Source organism: Typopeltis vanoorti, chromosome 4, assembly GCF_054136105.1.
Source record: "Typopeltis vanoorti isolate ZY-2024b chromosome 4, IOZ_Tvanoo_1.0, whole genome shotgun sequence".
Classification (NCBI taxonomy): domain Eukaryota; kingdom Metazoa; phylum Arthropoda; class Arachnida; order Uropygi; family Thelyphonidae; genus Typopeltis; species Typopeltis vanoorti.
The window spans coordinates 168185419-168203466 of NC_143552.1; the positions used below are offsets into that span (position 1 = coordinate 168185419).

At 36.0% G+C, this 18048-nt stretch overlaps 1 protein-coding gene across 1 annotated transcript in view; it reads left to right on the forward strand.

The window, feature by feature from the left end:
• The window catches only part of LOC150107834 (transducin beta-like protein 2), a 261182-nt gene that overhangs the window by 114560 nt on the left and 128574 nt on the right, over positions 1-18048 (forward strand). The window contains exon 7 of the mRNA XM_090391583.1: positions 4270-4319. Coding sequence (XP_090247709.1) covers positions 4270-4319 — 50 coding nt within the window. The remainder of the gene's footprint in view (positions 1-4269; positions 4320-18048) is intronic.

Below are 18048 nucleotides of genomic sequence, written 5' to 3' on the forward strand. Positions count from 1 at the left end.
GAGTAAGGGAGTAAGAAGCAGGTGGAATGTGCTGTCTGAGTGAGTAGAAACTGTCAGTGGACTTAAGGTAGAGTTCAATGATCTGCAAGAGTTCAGACCTCTTGATTGGAGTCTTTGACTTTGTGGAAGTCTGGTGTTAATAATTTCAGCCATTTTCTTTGTTCCATTTCCCACCATTTTCTTTGTATACAGCCCCCCCCCCCCACCCCCCAGTTTTAATACAAAATAAATTTTATATAGTATATTACACAAGTATTTTGAGATCTGAATTATAGCATAATTTGTGAGGAAACAGTTCATTGTCATGATGGTTTTTTGATTTCCTGTTTACAATAGTATGTTTAAAAAAGCATTGGTTCTTACTTAGGCTGGTATTTTCCATTGTTCGTAATAGTGTGCCATTTCACTATAGTAGTGTTTGCTGTAGTGTGTATATCTACTGTATATGCAATCATATTTAAATGTATTTTATATACTTCTTTCAAAATAACAAAACTTATCTATAACATGCTCAGTCCTCTCGTGGGATCATTCAAGCTCATCTGTGAAAAATTCCATGGAGTTTCTTTCTTAAATTTTTATTTTATTAAAAAAAATTATATTAAATTATGATTTTATTAATATTAAAAGGATTAATTTTTTTATATCAAAAGATATGAAATCAGCAGTCCTAAAAATATGCAATAATTACATTTATCTCTACTATCAAGAGCCTGCAAAATTGGTCTTCACAAGAAATTCTTCAAGGAATAGAATCTATCAAGCAACTGCCTTTCTCAGTAGTTATAATGCAAAAATAGTCCAAATAATTATCAGCCATTTCTTTACATATTGTCCAAGTAAAGAGGAAATAAACAGAATTCTAATTCCATGTGTAAAAGGCACCTATAAACAAGTTAAGATTCCCACAAAATTTCAGTTTACTATCATTTAAACGCATAACCAAATCTGTGAACTGTTACTCATTGTTTGGCAGAAGTAACTCAAATAAAACAAGAACAGTTGAAAAACCTATTTCTGAACATCAAAGTTATATTCATTTGATTAAACTTCATAAAATTGGACCAGCCTAACATGAAATTGTTATAAGGGATTTATTGAAACAGCATAAAATTACTACACAGAATCATTTATAAAAATTAATGTTTATTTAAAGATCTTCTTTTAATTTATTTTATTTAAAGAACATCTTGCTGTGTGCAAATTCAAGAGAAGAAGCAGGAACTAAACAAAGATGGAGAAAAGTACTGGAAGAGAGAGGTATGAGACTGAGCAGAAGTAAGACGAGAGTATATGTGTTGCACAGTGGGCGGCGGACAGGAGACAGATCTGGAGCTGGAAGGAAATGTCATCAGGAAGGTGAGAGACTTTAGATACTTAGGTTCAACAGTGGAAGAAGATGGAGGAGCTGAGAAGGAAGTGGGATGCAGGATACAAGCAGGTTGGAGGAACTGGAGGGAGATGGCTGGAGTGTTATGCGATAAGAGGGTGCCGATCAATCTGAAAGGCAAAATCTATAGGACAGTAGTGAGGCCAGCTATGACATATGCTATAGAAACTGTGGCCCTGAGGAAAAATAACATCAGCAGGATGGAAGTAGCAGAGATGAGAATGCTTAGGTGGATGTGCAGTGTGACCAGAAAGGATCGTCTGAGAAATGACTATGTCAGGGGAACAGTGAAACTTACGAACTTAGGAGTGAAAATACAGGAGGCAAGGTTGAGATGGTTTGGTCATTTGATAAGGAGGGACGACGAATATGTGGGAAGAAGGGTCATGCAGATGGATGTGCAAGGAAGGAGGAAGCATGGGCGGCCAAAGAAGAGATGGAGGGAGCTGGTAGAAGAGGATTTGAGGATGAAGAACTTGGATGTGGTGACAGCCAAGACAGGAAGGTGTGGAGGAGACTCATTATCAACAGTGACCGCACTTAAGTGGGAGAAGCTGCAGAAGAAGAAGAAGAAAGTGTATTTAAAGAAATTTCTTAGGCACTATTATATTATCTGTTACTTCAGTTGCAGTGAAAGTCTATCCATTCCAATAATTAGGAGAATTGTATTTGTAATGGAATTCTCAATATATGTATAATTTTTAGTTCCCAGTAGTGTTATAATGCAAAACTAGAATATACATGATTGCATATAAAAGAGAGTTTCATTGTTACTGTATATTTTATAAATATATATTCATATACCCATTCTTCTTCTTCATTCCATAGTTCTTTTAGTAGTAGTACTTCCAAGCATCCATGTAAGTTCATGACGCATTGTAGGAGGTTAAACTCTTGCTAACCACATAACTCTAATACCTTGCCTTGAATACTCAGTGTTGATGCACCTGCCACCTGCTTTGGCAATGTATTCTGCTCATTCACCACCTGAAGCAAAAGAATCTCCTTTTCGCTTCCTTTCTTCCAGATTAGTACAGTTTCCAGAGATCACCTCTCATTCTCACATCACTCATCATCCAATCCTATGTAAAAATCTCCTGTCTATCTGATTGGCTCCACTCATCCACTTATACATCTCAATTATATCATCCCTCCTTCTACTCCTTCTCCTATCTGCTGAAGACCACATTCTCTCAATCTGTCCTCATACTCAATATTCCAGAATCCTGAGACTGTCTTAGTTATTTGACTCTAAACTCTCTCTCTCCCTTCAATGTTTCCTTAATGCCAGGATTATAAAATGTAATCAGGTTAGCATGAGCTAAAAATCCATGCTGCTTTTTCGAAAAATTTCCATTCTCATCAATCCAGGTTTGTATTTTATCTCTAACTTGCCTCTAACACCTTCACTACTAACCTGATACACTCATTGACCTATAGTTTGACATTTCTGACTTGGATTCTTTCTTGTGCAGTGGGCTGATAACTTTTTTGCACATTCCTGTAATATATGTGTTGATGTCCCATTCCATTTCCAGAGACTTATTATTAATATCAATGTTACTTAATGTTCTAAACACTTCCAGTTCTTGAACCGTCTTCTGACCTCCTTGCTATGTGAAATGCACAGACGAAATACTCAATGAACATTTTCACTATATCTTCAGCCCATGTTCCATCTCCGGCAACTTTCATGTTTCTTCCCAGCTTCAAACATAGCTGTAGAATTCTGTAGGGTTTTTGCTTTACTTCTTTAGCTATGTATGTTTGTTTCCACACTATATTTGCTACCTTCCTGACCTGCACATTATGTTCCACATGCTGCTGAGGGATACCCTGTTCTTTGTATTTCTAATCCTCTTTCTCAAAAGCTCCTACATAATTCCATGACTTATCCATTTCACCCCTGCTTTATCACTTCTCCTAACTTTAAACATACAATCTGGCCTTTTTATGTGTAACAAATTCTGTATCAAGTACCAGCATCTGCTGATTTCTTTTCCCTTTTACTGATCAAATCACTGCACAGCACCACCACTCTGTTTCCTTAATTTATCAAGAGAATGTGTTCTTTTGCCATGTAATAATAGAATATAGCTTTGCATGGTTTTTTTTTTTTCCTCACTAGAAGGGAGGCCAGTAGACTAATGGTTGATTAAATTAATATCACTTTGGCAAACTGTTGAACTGTAATGTAATTTGGCTTGTCTCTGCATATATGCATTTAATACAAAAATAGGTTCTCCTGAGGTAACTCTCTTTAGTGATCTCACTTTGTGTATATCTATTTATTTTATGATATATGACATTTGCTACATTCAAATGCATATGCATCCTTGAAATACAAATTATTTGGCAGAAACCTGGGGCAATTGAGATCAACGTGCAATTAATTTAAAATTGTAATGGGGTGGGTGGCCAAGAACCTGTCTAATTCCTTCTTGGACTAATAATAGGTGTTATGCCTGTGTAGAATTGTCTTTTTTTTTTTTTTTAAATCTGATTCCTTACTATTATTACTATTATTATGTGACACCTCCAGGAAGTCCAAAGACTCGTTGAGGGAGAGTATGCCAACAGCATCGAACAATTTATCCCCTTCCAAATACTAACTGTGCTCAAACTTGATGAACTTTTTGCATAAGCTATTAGTAGCAGAGGCTCTACTCGACCAACCTTTACAGAAAAACTTCCTAGCAATTTACTATGTTTAAATGCAGATTTCAATAAGTTGGAATTTTAAAAATGTGAATTCATGAAATTTTCATTAGAGATTAGTTCATTTGACATTTGCAGCAAAACATTAGCTATGAAACTACAATCAAAATTGAGTTTGCTACTTAGTTTCAAAATTTTACTCTAACATTCTGTGTTTTCAGGATGGCTTCTATTTCTAAAGATGGAACTTGGAAACTATGGAATACCAACAGTAAGTTATTTTTATACCTTATACTAAGATGTATTATTGCTTATGTTTTTATATTGCTATAAGATTATTTTAAAGAACTTTAACTCTTTTGAAATTATTCTGGTATATTCATATTTTCCACCTTGAAATACATGATATGTACCCTCAAGGGGTATACAGAATACCATAATAAATTATCCCAGAACTCTCATATCATTGGTGTCCATCTTGAATCAACTGCTTTATTTCTAATCCAGTTATCAAATCCATATGTTAAAATTGGTGTGAACACTGTATACTGCTACTTAAGTGTTTTGACTGATTTCCTCTATTCTTTCTATATATATATATATATATGTTTAGTTGACACCCTGCCATACCATCTTTGCTTATTTTACTATATATTTTCATATTTAATTTGTCATCTTCACTATAAATAAGGTGAAACTTTTACTTGTTCTATAGATTCTCCATTCAGGAATCAGTTTATATTTTCAATGTTTTGTTCCTTCCAATTTTGACAGCTTCATCTTTTTTTTTTTATTGCTGATTTATACATGAAATTTGTTCTTCTTCTCTTTAAAGATTTGCCTGTTCCACTGGTCTTTCCATCCTGCAGCTGGTCTTCCCCTCTCTCCTTCCTTTTGGTTTATATCTATCCACCTCTTTTTGGTAGTAGATACCTTTTCATCCTAAATGAATGTTCTTTCCATTTCTCTCTATATTCCTTGATCTTTTCATTTTCATTGTATATATCTAACTCTTTTCTGATGTCTTCATTTCTTATATGCTCCAATTTTGTGCATCCTTTAATTACTCTTTAAAATATCATCTCTGCAGCTTGTATTTTACTTGCATCATTCATTTTAACAGTCCATGTTTCTGAACCATACAATAGAGTGACCATTACTTTATAAAATTTTAGTTGAGTTTCTCATCTTTTTTTTTTTTTTTTAGTGTCCTTTTAACTGTTCCATGGATTTTCTGCAATTTCTTTATTTTTTTCATCTATAGCTTTAATTTTTTAAATATGTTATTATGCAATCTAAATAATTAAACTGTGTCATCTGTTCTATTATTTTATTTTCTATAACTATTTTAGATCCAACATGATCACAACCTTTAAATCCCATGACTTTTGTTTTCTTTTGTGAAATTTTTAAATTGTATTGTTGGCTTATTTTGTTTAATTCATAAACTGATTTTTGAAGATCATCCTCATTTGTCTTGTAATATAATGTGATCACCTGCATATAGCATTGACCAAATTTGTTATGGCAGTTATTTGACTTAGTTAAGGAATCTTGCAGATGACTTGTACTGGATTTATTTAAGAATGTGACATCATTTACATAGAGTAAATAGGTGAGAATAAAATCTCCAATTTTGATATCAGGTCTAATGCAACTATTCTTCACATTGTGATCTGTATAGATGAATAACAGTGGAAATAGCATGTACCACCCTTACACCTGATCTCACATCAAACGATCTTCCTCTGTATCCTTCAGTTCTGTCTGCTAAGTTACAAATCAAATATGGACTATGTATTGCTTGATATAATGTTCCATTTAAACCATATAATTATAGCATTTTAAACAGCTATTTTCTTAGCGATGATTATATTATGCCTTTTCTACATAAATATAGATTCTTGTTATATTCCCATGATTTCTGAACTCTCATCATCGAATTCCTGATACACACACACACACACACCCTCAGAGGGTATACAGGAAATTATGATAGTGTGATATGAAAGGTTACATCATTACTAACTTCCTATTGTCTGTGTCTGTGTTTATGTCATCTGTTTACTACCCTAATCTTTCCCAGAACTCTCATATTTGTAGTCTTCAGTCTTTGATCAAGTGTTTTATTTCTAATACAGCTCTTGGACTCATAAGCTAAAATTGGTTTGAACACTGCCTTGTATACAGCTAGTTTATTGTTTAGACTAATTTCTTTCTTATTCCATTTACATTTATTCAGTTGACTTCTTACCATACCAGCTTTTCTAATTCTGTTGTCTATTTCCATGTTTAATTTGCCATCTCTTTCCTAAAAATTGTGGCAAAATAGATGATATGTTTTATTTGTTGTATTGATTCTCCATTCAGAATGCAGTTGATGTGTTCAGTGTTTCTTTTCTTATTATTACTAATTTTCATACCAGATTTATTATAACTGTTATTCAGTTTAGTCATAGAATACCACAGACTTGTACTTGGTTTATTTAATATAACATCATCTGCACAAAGTAAAGAGATCAGATAACACCTCCTAATTTTAATATCAGGTTTAATGCCACATTCTTTCATAATGCGATCTGCTACATGATGAATATACACTTCAGATAATGTGCTTCCTGTACTTCCTTTAATTCTAACTGCTGACTTACAACTTGAATATAGATTACGTATTGCTTGATATAATGTCCCATTTACAACATATAGCTATAGCATTTTGAACAGCTTTTTTCTTGGTACCTGGTCACATGCCTTACCCAGATATACAAAGTTAAATACAGATCATGGGGTGCTTAAAGGCCAAAGCTATATAACTGAGAGGATACCTCCACATAGCCTTTAAAAGAATGCAGAGAACCAGGGCTTCTGACCTAATGTCCCATCCTCACCTTCTCATAGTGCACCCTGTTAGGTATTTACCTGGATACTGAACGAACGAGGATAGGCTGGCAGTTTGGAATTTAGCCAACCAAATTGTATTTTTATTGGCTTAAACCACAAATAAATAAAATGATGGTATAACGTGACAGAATTTCATGCTGGCTGAGGCATCGCCCGGTTAAACAAGACCTCTCCCCCCCCCCCCCCATTGTTTTTGCCAGGGAACCAGGGCGAACAGCGAAAAGTCAGCTGGAACAAATCCTGAAACCCATCCCAACTCAACATCACCAGAGTTCAGGAACTGTACAATCAACATAAAAAGCCTGAATGGCAAAGAAATGGAGCTGACTGAGGAATTGGATAAGTACCAGATTGACATAATAGGGATGACTGAAACAAAAAAGACAAAAACTGGTGAAATCTTTCTAAGGAATAAATACAAAATGTTATATTATTATTATTATTATTATTGAGACCTCCAGGGAGGCTATAAATCACCCAAACCAGCTGTCATACCTTCCCTTAAATTTATTCACACTAGATGCACTCACTACCCCTAAAGGCAAACTATTCCACTCACCTCACTGCTCTCTGGGAGAAAAACCTTGCTCTTACCTTTTTTGACTGTGAACAAATTTACTTCCATGGATGCCTCTGTGCTCCCCACCTTCCATATAACGAAAAATTTCATCAGGTGATATCCTATAATACCCATTCAAAAGTTTATAGACCTCTATCATATCACCCCTGTTAATCAGAGTCTGCAATCCACATACTCGCAATATCTGTACTCTTAATCTAAATCCGATAATCTGGATATAATTTTTGTAACTCTTCTTTGCACTATTTCCACAGCTTCTTTATCCCCTTGGAACCTGGGAGACCAAATCTGTGCACAATAATCCAGCTGAGGTTCTTATCAAAGCCTTATAAAGAGGCAAAATGACTTCCTTGTCAAGGTTCACTTCAACATCTCAATTATGCTCAGAGTTGTATTTACAACTTTTGCTATGTGACATTTGAACTTTAATTCCTATCCACCAATACGCTAAGATCCCTTGCCGCCTCAGTTTCTTTTAGCATAATCTCGCTAATATAATATGCTACTGTGGAACTCTAATCACACCAAAGTGCATAACTTACACTTACTAGCATTAAATTGACAGCCATTTTCATTTGTCCAAATTTCCAGCCTATTCAAATCGTTTTGTAAGTGCTGAATATCAATAGAATCCCTGATTGCCCTGCCTATCTTCACATCATCGGCAAACAATTACACATCTGATGTTAGACCCTGCCTGATGTCATTAATGTATAGATTGAACAACAATGGCTCAAGGACTGAACCCTGAGATATACCACTGGTCACCTTAAATCTGTAAGATTCACACCCACTGTATACCACTTTTTTTGATATCTGTCTGTCAACCATCCCCTGAACCAAGTCAAGAGTTTGTATTCTTCCAATCTCATATTCTCCAGTTTATGTAACGGCCTTTCGTGTGGTATCCTATCAAATGCCTTAGAAAAATCCAACATTATCATAGTGTATCCATTCCCTTTATCCACCTCGGTCATAACATTGTTATAAAATATGAGCAAATTGCTAAAACATGACCTTCCTTTAGTAAATCCATGCTGCTTCTTGCAGGATATAGTATGTTTGTCTACCCATTTCTGTATGCGAGTTCTTACCAACCTCTCTAAAATCTTCACTACCACACTACAGATACTGAGGTTGGTAGTTAAACACATCAGTTTTTGCACCATCCTTATACAACTGTCATACATTCCTTCCATTCCTGAGCTGAGATTCAAGTTATACAAAAATGTGAAAGGCCTAGCCAATTTGGCTGAATATTCCTTTAGCAAACAGGCTGTTATTCCATCTGTCCCTATAGACAAATTCTTATCCAAGTTATGCAACAGATCTTCAACTTCATTTTCATGAATCTCTAACTCTTCATCCAGTGTAGCAGTAGCACCGTGCACTATGTTACATACACCTGGTTGATATATCTTAGCAAAGTGAGCACTCATTGACTGAACAAACTCATTCAATAAAGTTATTCTTTCGCATTCATTATTTCTTTTGCTTGCAGATAACGATATTCTTTTGGATTGCCTTTAGCTTGCATGGCCAATTTCTATTCATATTCTGATTAAGCTTTATGCACAATACTCGTTATTTTTCTGGTCTGAGCTTTATATATTTCATAACTCTTCTCACTCTTATTCTCATGATATTCTTTCCACATCATCATCTTCTTGTGGATCTCTTGCTTAATAAGATTGCAAATCCATTTCACTCCCAACATATTTATTCTTTGAACACTAGGGATACATTCAGATACCCTCTCATTTAAGTACTTTTACAAAGATTCCCATGCATTGCTGACATTTGTCCCATTCAAGTAATTGCTAATACCATGGAACCAAAGATAGTACTCTCTTAAGTTGATCATAATTTCCAGCTTTGTAGTTCAGCATGTAACATGTTTTGATCGGAGCTTCAATACAATTAGATACTTCCCAAGAAAGTACAGCCTTATCACTGTCACCAATTGGTGGTAAAATAGCCATATTCTTGACAGAGACCCCCTTCTGATGCTATGAGCAAATCCAACACTCTTCGACCTCGAGTTCTTCCTTCTTTCACATGCTGCTTGAGAAAGTTGTCTCGCAACAATTCGGTAAATTCCTCTTCTTTCTTATTGTGAGATTTCTCTTCTACTCCATTAATGTTTGGAAAATTAAAGTCACCCATAACGATCACTTGTTTGGTATCCATAAGACTAAATTGGCAATGCATTTCTTTATCCCCTGCAACTGAACTGCCAGGTCTGTAGCAACATCCCACCATATATTTCATTCTGTTAACCTCCACTTCACACCAGATAGACTCAAACTCATCGCTACATGGGACATTGTTACCATCATTGTTTTCTTGTATTTCAACCCTAACTGGACTTAACTCATCTGATATATTAGTAGTACTCCTCCTCTCCTATCTCTTCTGACTATTCCTAAAAATAGTATACCCATTACACTTTATCCCACTTACCATATCTGATTCTGATAGCCAGGTTTCACTAATGCCAAAAATCTTAGGCCACATTGTATCAATAAAGCAATTAACTCAATCCCTTTGTTTCTGATGCTCCTGGCATTTGTGTATAGACATAATAAATTACCACCTAGCCTATTCTTATAATTAGATAAGCATGCTATTTGGTCTGGCTAGTTTGGTCTTTTCTGTTTTCCTTCTGTTTTTCTTGAAAAGAAGAATATAAGTAAGTGAATAAAAGTTGAACAGCTCTCAGATGCAAACTGTAGACTACAATACAGAAACATTGTTCAAGAAAAAATAAAAGAGTTTGAGAACAGGAACCAAATCTTGCAAATTCATTGACAAGCCCTGAAGAAAATGTTAATTGATTCAGGAGAGGCATGGTGAGGCTGTCTGCAAGGATAGAAAAATCAGAACTCGATGGTGGACACAAGAACTTAAAGTGGCAGTGAAGGAAAAGAAGAAAGCATATTGAAAGTTTCTGGTGAATAAGTCAGCTTGTGCTCTTAAAGAATGCAGAGACAAATATAAGAAAGCTAAACAAAAGTCAAGGGAAGACTTTGGCAAGAACGTAGAAAATAAATATCAGGAAGGTAGCAAAATATTCCCGAGACCATTGAAAAAGCTCAGAAATGGAGGAAAGAGCGCTATAAAACGAATTAGAGATGACAGAGGTAACATGAAAACTTGAGAAAAAGATATCCTCAGTGTATGAGTAATTACTTCAAAAAATTGCTAAACGAAACAAGCAGCGACAGCATAATCATAAAAAACACTCAACAGGCATGCAATCAGGAATACATATCGTACTTGAAGTTTAAAAAAGCCATCAAACGCTTGAAATGTGGAAAGGCAGCAGGAATAGATGATATTCGACCAGAAATTCTCAATTATGGAGGTATAAAAGTCCTGCAGTGGCTTCACTGCATAGTTTAGAAGGCCTGGAAGTCAGCAGTTAGAATTGAAGAAGTACAGGAAGATGGTTTGATATTAAATATGGTGTCAGACAAGGATGTACATTATCCCCTCTGTTATTCATTATCTATATGGATCACGTTATGAAGGAAAGGGTTATTAAACCTGATATCAAATTTGGAGATGTTAATCTCGGCTTTTTACTTTATGCAGAATGTTATAATTTTGAATAAATCCAGTACAAGTCTACATGATTTCCTGACTAAATTGAATAACTGTTGTAATAAATTTAATATGAAAATCAGCAATAACATGACAATGAAAATAGGCAGAAACATTGAGAATATCAACTGCATCGTGAATGGAGAACCTATAAAACAAGATAAACATTTCAGTTACTAGGCATAATTTTTAGTGAAGACAGTAAATTAAATATGGAAATAGACAACAGAATCAACAAAGCTGGTATGGTAGGAAATTAACTAAAAATAAATATATATGGAATAAGAGAGAAATTAGTCAAAACACTAAATTAGCTGTATACAAAACAATGTTCAAATCAATTTTAACTATGAATCTGAGCGCTTGGTTAGAAATAAAACACTTGACCAAAGACTAGAGACCTCTGGTATGATAGTCCTGAGAAAGATCCTATTGAAAATGAGGATATTAGGAAAGGACCTGACATTTTTAGCTTCCAGGAATATGTTAACAGTGCTAATCTCAGGTGGTCTGGTCACTTGAACAGAATTGGTGAGGAAAGATTAGCAAAACAAGTGTTAGGTTGGCAGGAAAAAGATCCAGAGGAAGACCAAGATATAGGTGGATTGATACAGTAAAAAGTGCATTAGAAGATGGAAATATAAGATCTGATAGTGTTGGAGTCTTGACAAATAACAGCTTGATATGGAGGAAAATTGTTGATAGGAAGTTAGTGATGATGTAAGTTCTTCATGTAGTGCTATCATAATATCCTGTAAACCCCTTTAGGGTACATGTCAGGAATTTGATGATGATGAATACAGATCATTGTTATATTCCCATGATTTCTCAACTATTTGTCTTAGAGTAAAAATCTGATCCTGACAACCTCTATTTGTCCTGAACCCAGCTTATTCTTCTCCAAGCTTCCTTTCATAAATTATGAAAGGAAGCTTGGAGAAGAATAAGAAACTTAGCCTTTTCTAAGTATACTTGCATAAATCTTATTAGGCACACATACTAGAGAAATTTCTCTGTAATTCTAACTTTCAGTTTTATTTCCCATTTCATAGATGGGTACTGTGTGAGCTCTACGGCATTCATCTGGAATTTCTCCCTGTAACCAGGCCTTCTAAATTATGCAATATAGCCTCTGAAAAACTTACATCTAGATATTTGAGCATTTCTGATCAAATATTGTCTATTCCAGCTACCTTTTCAACTTTCATGTTTTTTTTATTACCTTGCTGTCTACTTGCTATCTCGCACATCAGTTATTCTATAACTTATCATGCTCGGTTTTACAAGGGTGTTAAGTCAGAATAAAGCATAAGATGTAATGTAAAGTTTATGTAAACTATATGTGAAAAATTAGGTATATTGCATAGTATATGTATAATTTTGATATTACCTATAAAACAATTGTGCCCAACACAAATGAAAAATAATATAATGTTACGTCTTTGTGTCCTCTTTCGTTTTACATTATTTCTTTTACCTTCTATCTTATCGTTCCTTAAATTCTATGCTTTATTTGTCTCACTTACGTATCAGAGATTTCGTTGCCGACAAATTTATTTTAAGAACGACTGCGCCAGCCGGCAACTAATTTCTGATATTTAAATAGTTAACATTGATTAACATAGGGATCACGTGATGTGCAGTCGTGGTTCCCTCCTCTCTTTCTTACATGAATTTGTTCCCCTCCCTTACTCACACAGGTCCAAAAGTTTTTATAAATGGTAACTCAGTCTCAGAGGAACAGAACTCAAGAACTTGGATATAAAAGAATACATTTATTAAATCACTAGTATGGATACACTTTTGTATAATCATTCAAGATACACTTTAAGTAAAAATGTCAATGCTAAGTTACCTTCTTTGAACTAAATTGAGAGTCTGAACTCCCCCCCCCCCCCCTCTTTAGATTAAGTTATCCAAAATTGCAATCTTTATGCTTAGGTAACTCAATGATATATCTCTGTCTTATGATTAAGCTCAGACTCAACTTATCCATACAGGGTTACTTAATGCTCATTTCCTAAGCACAATTAGATATAAACTTTATACATGGCATATCAAACTCTTTCTAACTTATATTCTAACATCATCATCATCATCATCATCATCAAATTCCTGCCATGTACCCTCAAGGGGTGTACAGGATATGACAGTACTACATGAAAAAATTACATCATTACTAACTTCCTATCTACAATTTTCCTCCAAATCAGTCTGTTACTTGTCAAGACTCCAACATTATCAGATCTTATATTTCTATCGTCTAAGGCACTTTGTACTGTATCAATCCACCTATATCTTGGTCTTCCTCTGGGTCGTTTTCCTGCCAACCTGGCAGAGAACACTTGTTTTGCTAATCTTTCCTCTCCCATTCTATTTAAGTAACCATACCATCTGAGATTAGCTCTGCTAACGCATTCCTGGATGCTGACAATGTCAAGTTCTTTCCTAATATCCTCATTTTTAATATGATATTGCCATTGATGCCATCTGTTCACGCCCCTAATCTTTCTCAGGACTCTCATATCTGCGGTCTCTAGTCTTTGGTCAAGTGTTTTACTTCTGACCCAGCTCTCAGATCCATAAGTTAAAATTGGTTTGAACACAGTCTTGTATACAGCTAATTTAGTGTTCCGACTAATTTCTTTCTTATTCCATATGAATTTATTCAATTGACTTCCCACGATACCAGCTTTGCTGATTCTGTTGTCTATTTCTATATTTAGTTTACCATCTTCAGTAAAAATTGTGCCTAAGTAGCTGAAATGTTTTACTTGTTCCACAGGTTCTCCATTCACAACACAGTTGACATTTTCAATGATTCTGCCTATTTTCATAGTCTTTGTCTTTTTATTGCTGACCTTCATACCATATCTATTACAACAGCTATTCAATTTAGTCAGAGAATCTTGCAGACTTGTAGCGGATTTATTTAGAAGTATAACATCATCCGCATAAAGCAAAGAGCTGACATTAACATCTCCAATTTTGATATCAGGTTTAATACCACATTCCTTCATAATGTGATCCATATAGATAATGAATAACAGAGGGGATAATGTACATCCTTGTCTCACACCAGATTTAACATTAAACCATCTTCCTGTACTTCCTTCAATTCTAACTGCTGACTCACAACTCAAATAAAGACTAAGTATTGCTTGATATAATGCCCCATTGACACCATATAACTGCAGCGTATTGAATAGCTTCTCTCTTGGCACCTTGTCATATGCCTTTTCCAAATCGACAAAACTTAAATACAGATCTTTGTTATATTCCCATGCTTTCTCGACTATTTGTCGTAAAGTGAAGATCTGATCCTGACAGCCTCTATTTGGCCTGAATCCAGCTTGTTCTTCACCAAGCTTTTCTTCCACAATTCTTCTCAACCGTTTCTCAAGTATACTTGCATAGATCTTGCCAGGAACACTCAGTAGGGAAATACCTCTGTAATTCTCACATTCAGTTTTATTTCCCTTTTTATATATGGGTACTATGAGAGCTCTACTCCAATCATCGGGAATTCGTCCCTCTGTCCAGGCTTTCTGAACTATGCAGTGCAGCCACTGTAAGACTCTTATACCACCATACTTCAGCATTTCTGGTCGAATATCATCTACTCCTGCTGCCTTTCCAGATTTCAAGCCTTTGATGGCTTTTTCTACTTCAAGTATGGATATGTATTCCTGACTGCATGCCTGGTCAGTGTTTTTTATCACTGTGCTGTCATCACTGCTTGTTTCATTTAGCAGTTTTTCAAAGTAATTACTCCATACTTCAAGGATATCTTTTTCTCCTGTTTTCATTTCACCTTTATCATCTCTAATTCCTTTTACAGCACTCTTTCCTCCATTCCTAAGCTTCTTCAACAACCTCCAGAATATTTTGCCAACTTCTTGATATTTATTTTCTATATTCTTGCCAAAGTCCTCCCATGACTTTTGTTTAGCTAGTTTTACACACTGTTTAGCTTTCTTACATTTGTCTCTGTATTCTGTAAGAGTAAAAGCTGACTTATTTGCCAGGAACTTTTGATATGCTTTCTTCTTTTCCTTCACTGCCTCTTTAACTTTCTGTGTCCACCAGGGAGTTCTGATTTTTTTATCTTTGCACACAACCTCACCACATGCCTCTCTGGCAGAATCAATCAATGTTTCCTTCAGAGTTTGCCACTGAATCTCCAAGGTTTGATTCCTGTTCTCAAACTCTTTCATTTTCTTTTCAATAATATTTCTGTATTTTAGTCTACAGTTTACATCTGAGAGCTGCTCAACTTTTATTCGCTTTAAAACTTTCTTACATGTTATTCTTTTCAATATGAAATTCAATTTTATCCTGCTCAAGACTAAATAGTGATCACTTCCAATTTCAAATCCTCTGTACACTCTGGTGTCCTGCACCAGGGAGAAAACATCACTATCAACAATAACATAGTCAATGAGACTTTTGAATGAATTTGTGCACATTTTTATGTTGGAACATGGTGTTAGCAATAACCAGTCCATGTCCTGAGCAGAAATCCAACAGATATTTGCCATTATTATTAGCTTTGCTCTTTTCTCCAAATTTTCCCAAAATATTTTTGTATGTCTCACAATCATTTCCTACTCTACTATTTAGATCCCCAACAAGGACCAAGTTTTCCTTTTTCATTGTGTCAGTTGCTTTTTCTAAAGCCTCAAAAAATTCCTCCACTTCTACCTTAGTAGAACCTTCTGTGGGACCATAGGCACAAATAAGCCTCATTGTCCAGTTCCCCATTCTCATATTTGCCCACATTACTCTACTTGAGACTGACTGCCATTCAAGAAGATTAGCCTCGTATTTTGTGTTGAATACTATGGCCTTCTTTTCCTTGATATTCTAACATGGAAAACAAATTTCAATTCTGCAAAGTCTCTATGCCCCACATTTAAGTGAAGATCAGGCTAATATCTAACACTACAGCAAATAGCTTCTTCCTGACAAACAGTTCAAAATTTAGATTCCCTCCTCGACACAAGCTTGGAATGGCACCGGCTTACTTGACACAGACAATTAGTCCAAACAGTCATTAAGGCACTATAGGTAAGATAATGTATGGAGCTCCTCAAAGCCTTGGCTCCTTTTCTTTATTTTTGGTTTACAATTCTAGAATATATATAAAAGGGTTGTACATTACTACTTTGTCTTGCTGACTTCCCCCACGTTTTCATTTCCAATATGGCAAGACTTCTTTAATCACTAGCCACGTGTTTCTGTGGCCTCAGCGACTTACTTCTGCTTTCTTCGAAGGTCACCCTTCGCTGGCTTTACATTGGCGTGGTTCACCAATGGCTCCTCACTGAAATTCTGACTTCATTCCTTAGGTAGCTTTATTCGGCCCGGTTACAACAGCAACCGGGAGATTATTGCTGGGCACTGGCGACAAGCTTCCTCAGCTATCCAGGCTTGGACGGGAACACAGGAACAGAAAACAAGCGCGCGTGTGAGTCTCGTGCCACGCCTTATATCACCCTTGCGAGCTCTCTCTCTCTCATTGACTACATCATATACTTTGCTACGGCCGATTGGTCACCTTAACTCTGAACTGTTTTAACATGGTTCTAAAACATAGATCTCTTAAGCACATTTAAAAACAACAATTTTGGTCCTGAAACACGGTTTTCCTTTGCTTATTTTACAAGGACAATATTAGTTCTAAACACAGATTTCCTTAGCTTATTTAATGTTAATAATCTCAGTCGAAATGTTAATAATCTCAGTCGAGTTGACATACTTTTGAGCGAATATATATACAGTACTCCCTTAGCCCTGTTCCTGGAAGTATAAGCATGTCCTTATCCTTAGGTTTTCATTGTCTCTGTGTTGGGTCGGAAACAAATTGGCTTATGGATAGTGAGTGCCCTTTTTCCGACACAACAAAGCCCCCCCCCCTTTAATTAAAATTTTTTCTTAACAGAGTTACACAAAAAAATTTCCTGTTAGCAACATCCTCTTCTTTCTCTGGGAAAGGGTTGACCTCCTTGCCTACCCCTTAGCATGTACCTATGCACCGGATTAGGTGCCTCCTCTCGTTCACTGGGCTCGGTCAGCCTATCATGATTCCCCTGATTGATATCATTTTCACTGGTAACATCTGGGGTCTCCCTGTGTCTTATGAAGAAAGGGAAATACTCATCTTGGAGGCATTCTTCCTCCCTTACAATGTGGTCTACATTTTTCTTTGATTGTGGATTGTTGTGGGGGCGAGTCCTTTCTAGGTCTATATCTGTTCTGGCCCCTCCTTCTTCTCTCCTTTCCCCAGACATTCTCTAATGAGTCACCGAAACAGACTAGTCTTGCTGACCTAGTCTTCTATAGTTTGAGGCGATCAGAATGTACAACGATGACCTTACCACAAGGGCTAGTTTCCTTGATTCTGAAGGTCACAGGTGTTATCCTCTCGATCACCTCGAATGGTCCGATTGCACTTTTGCTGAACTTTATCCCCTTTCCTTTTCCCCTGAAACCCTGATCCATCAGAACCAAACTTCCCTTTTTCAGGTCCTTGGCTTTCCTTAGCCTGTTAGCATAATGTCTTGCGCGGAGGGAGCTTCTTTCACTGGTCTCAGCCACTAAGTCATATGCTCATTTGTTATCCCTTATGAGGCTATTTAGGAGCAGACGCAGAGACTTGTGAAGGTTAAAATTCATCAAGAAAAGTGACGTTGACTCGCCTGAAGATAAATGCGGAAGCAAAGACAAAAAAAGGAAAGGATATTTAAGCGACCTGGTGAAAAGGAAACGGAGTTCCCGGGTATTCCGAAAGTTGAGGAGGTCTGAAGTACAGAAGTTTTTGTGCTCTCAGCGAACACCAGGCATCTGTGGCCGGGAACCAAAGGAAAGATCTCTCAGAAGGAGTCCAGATCTCCTGAAGAATTTTTCTGAT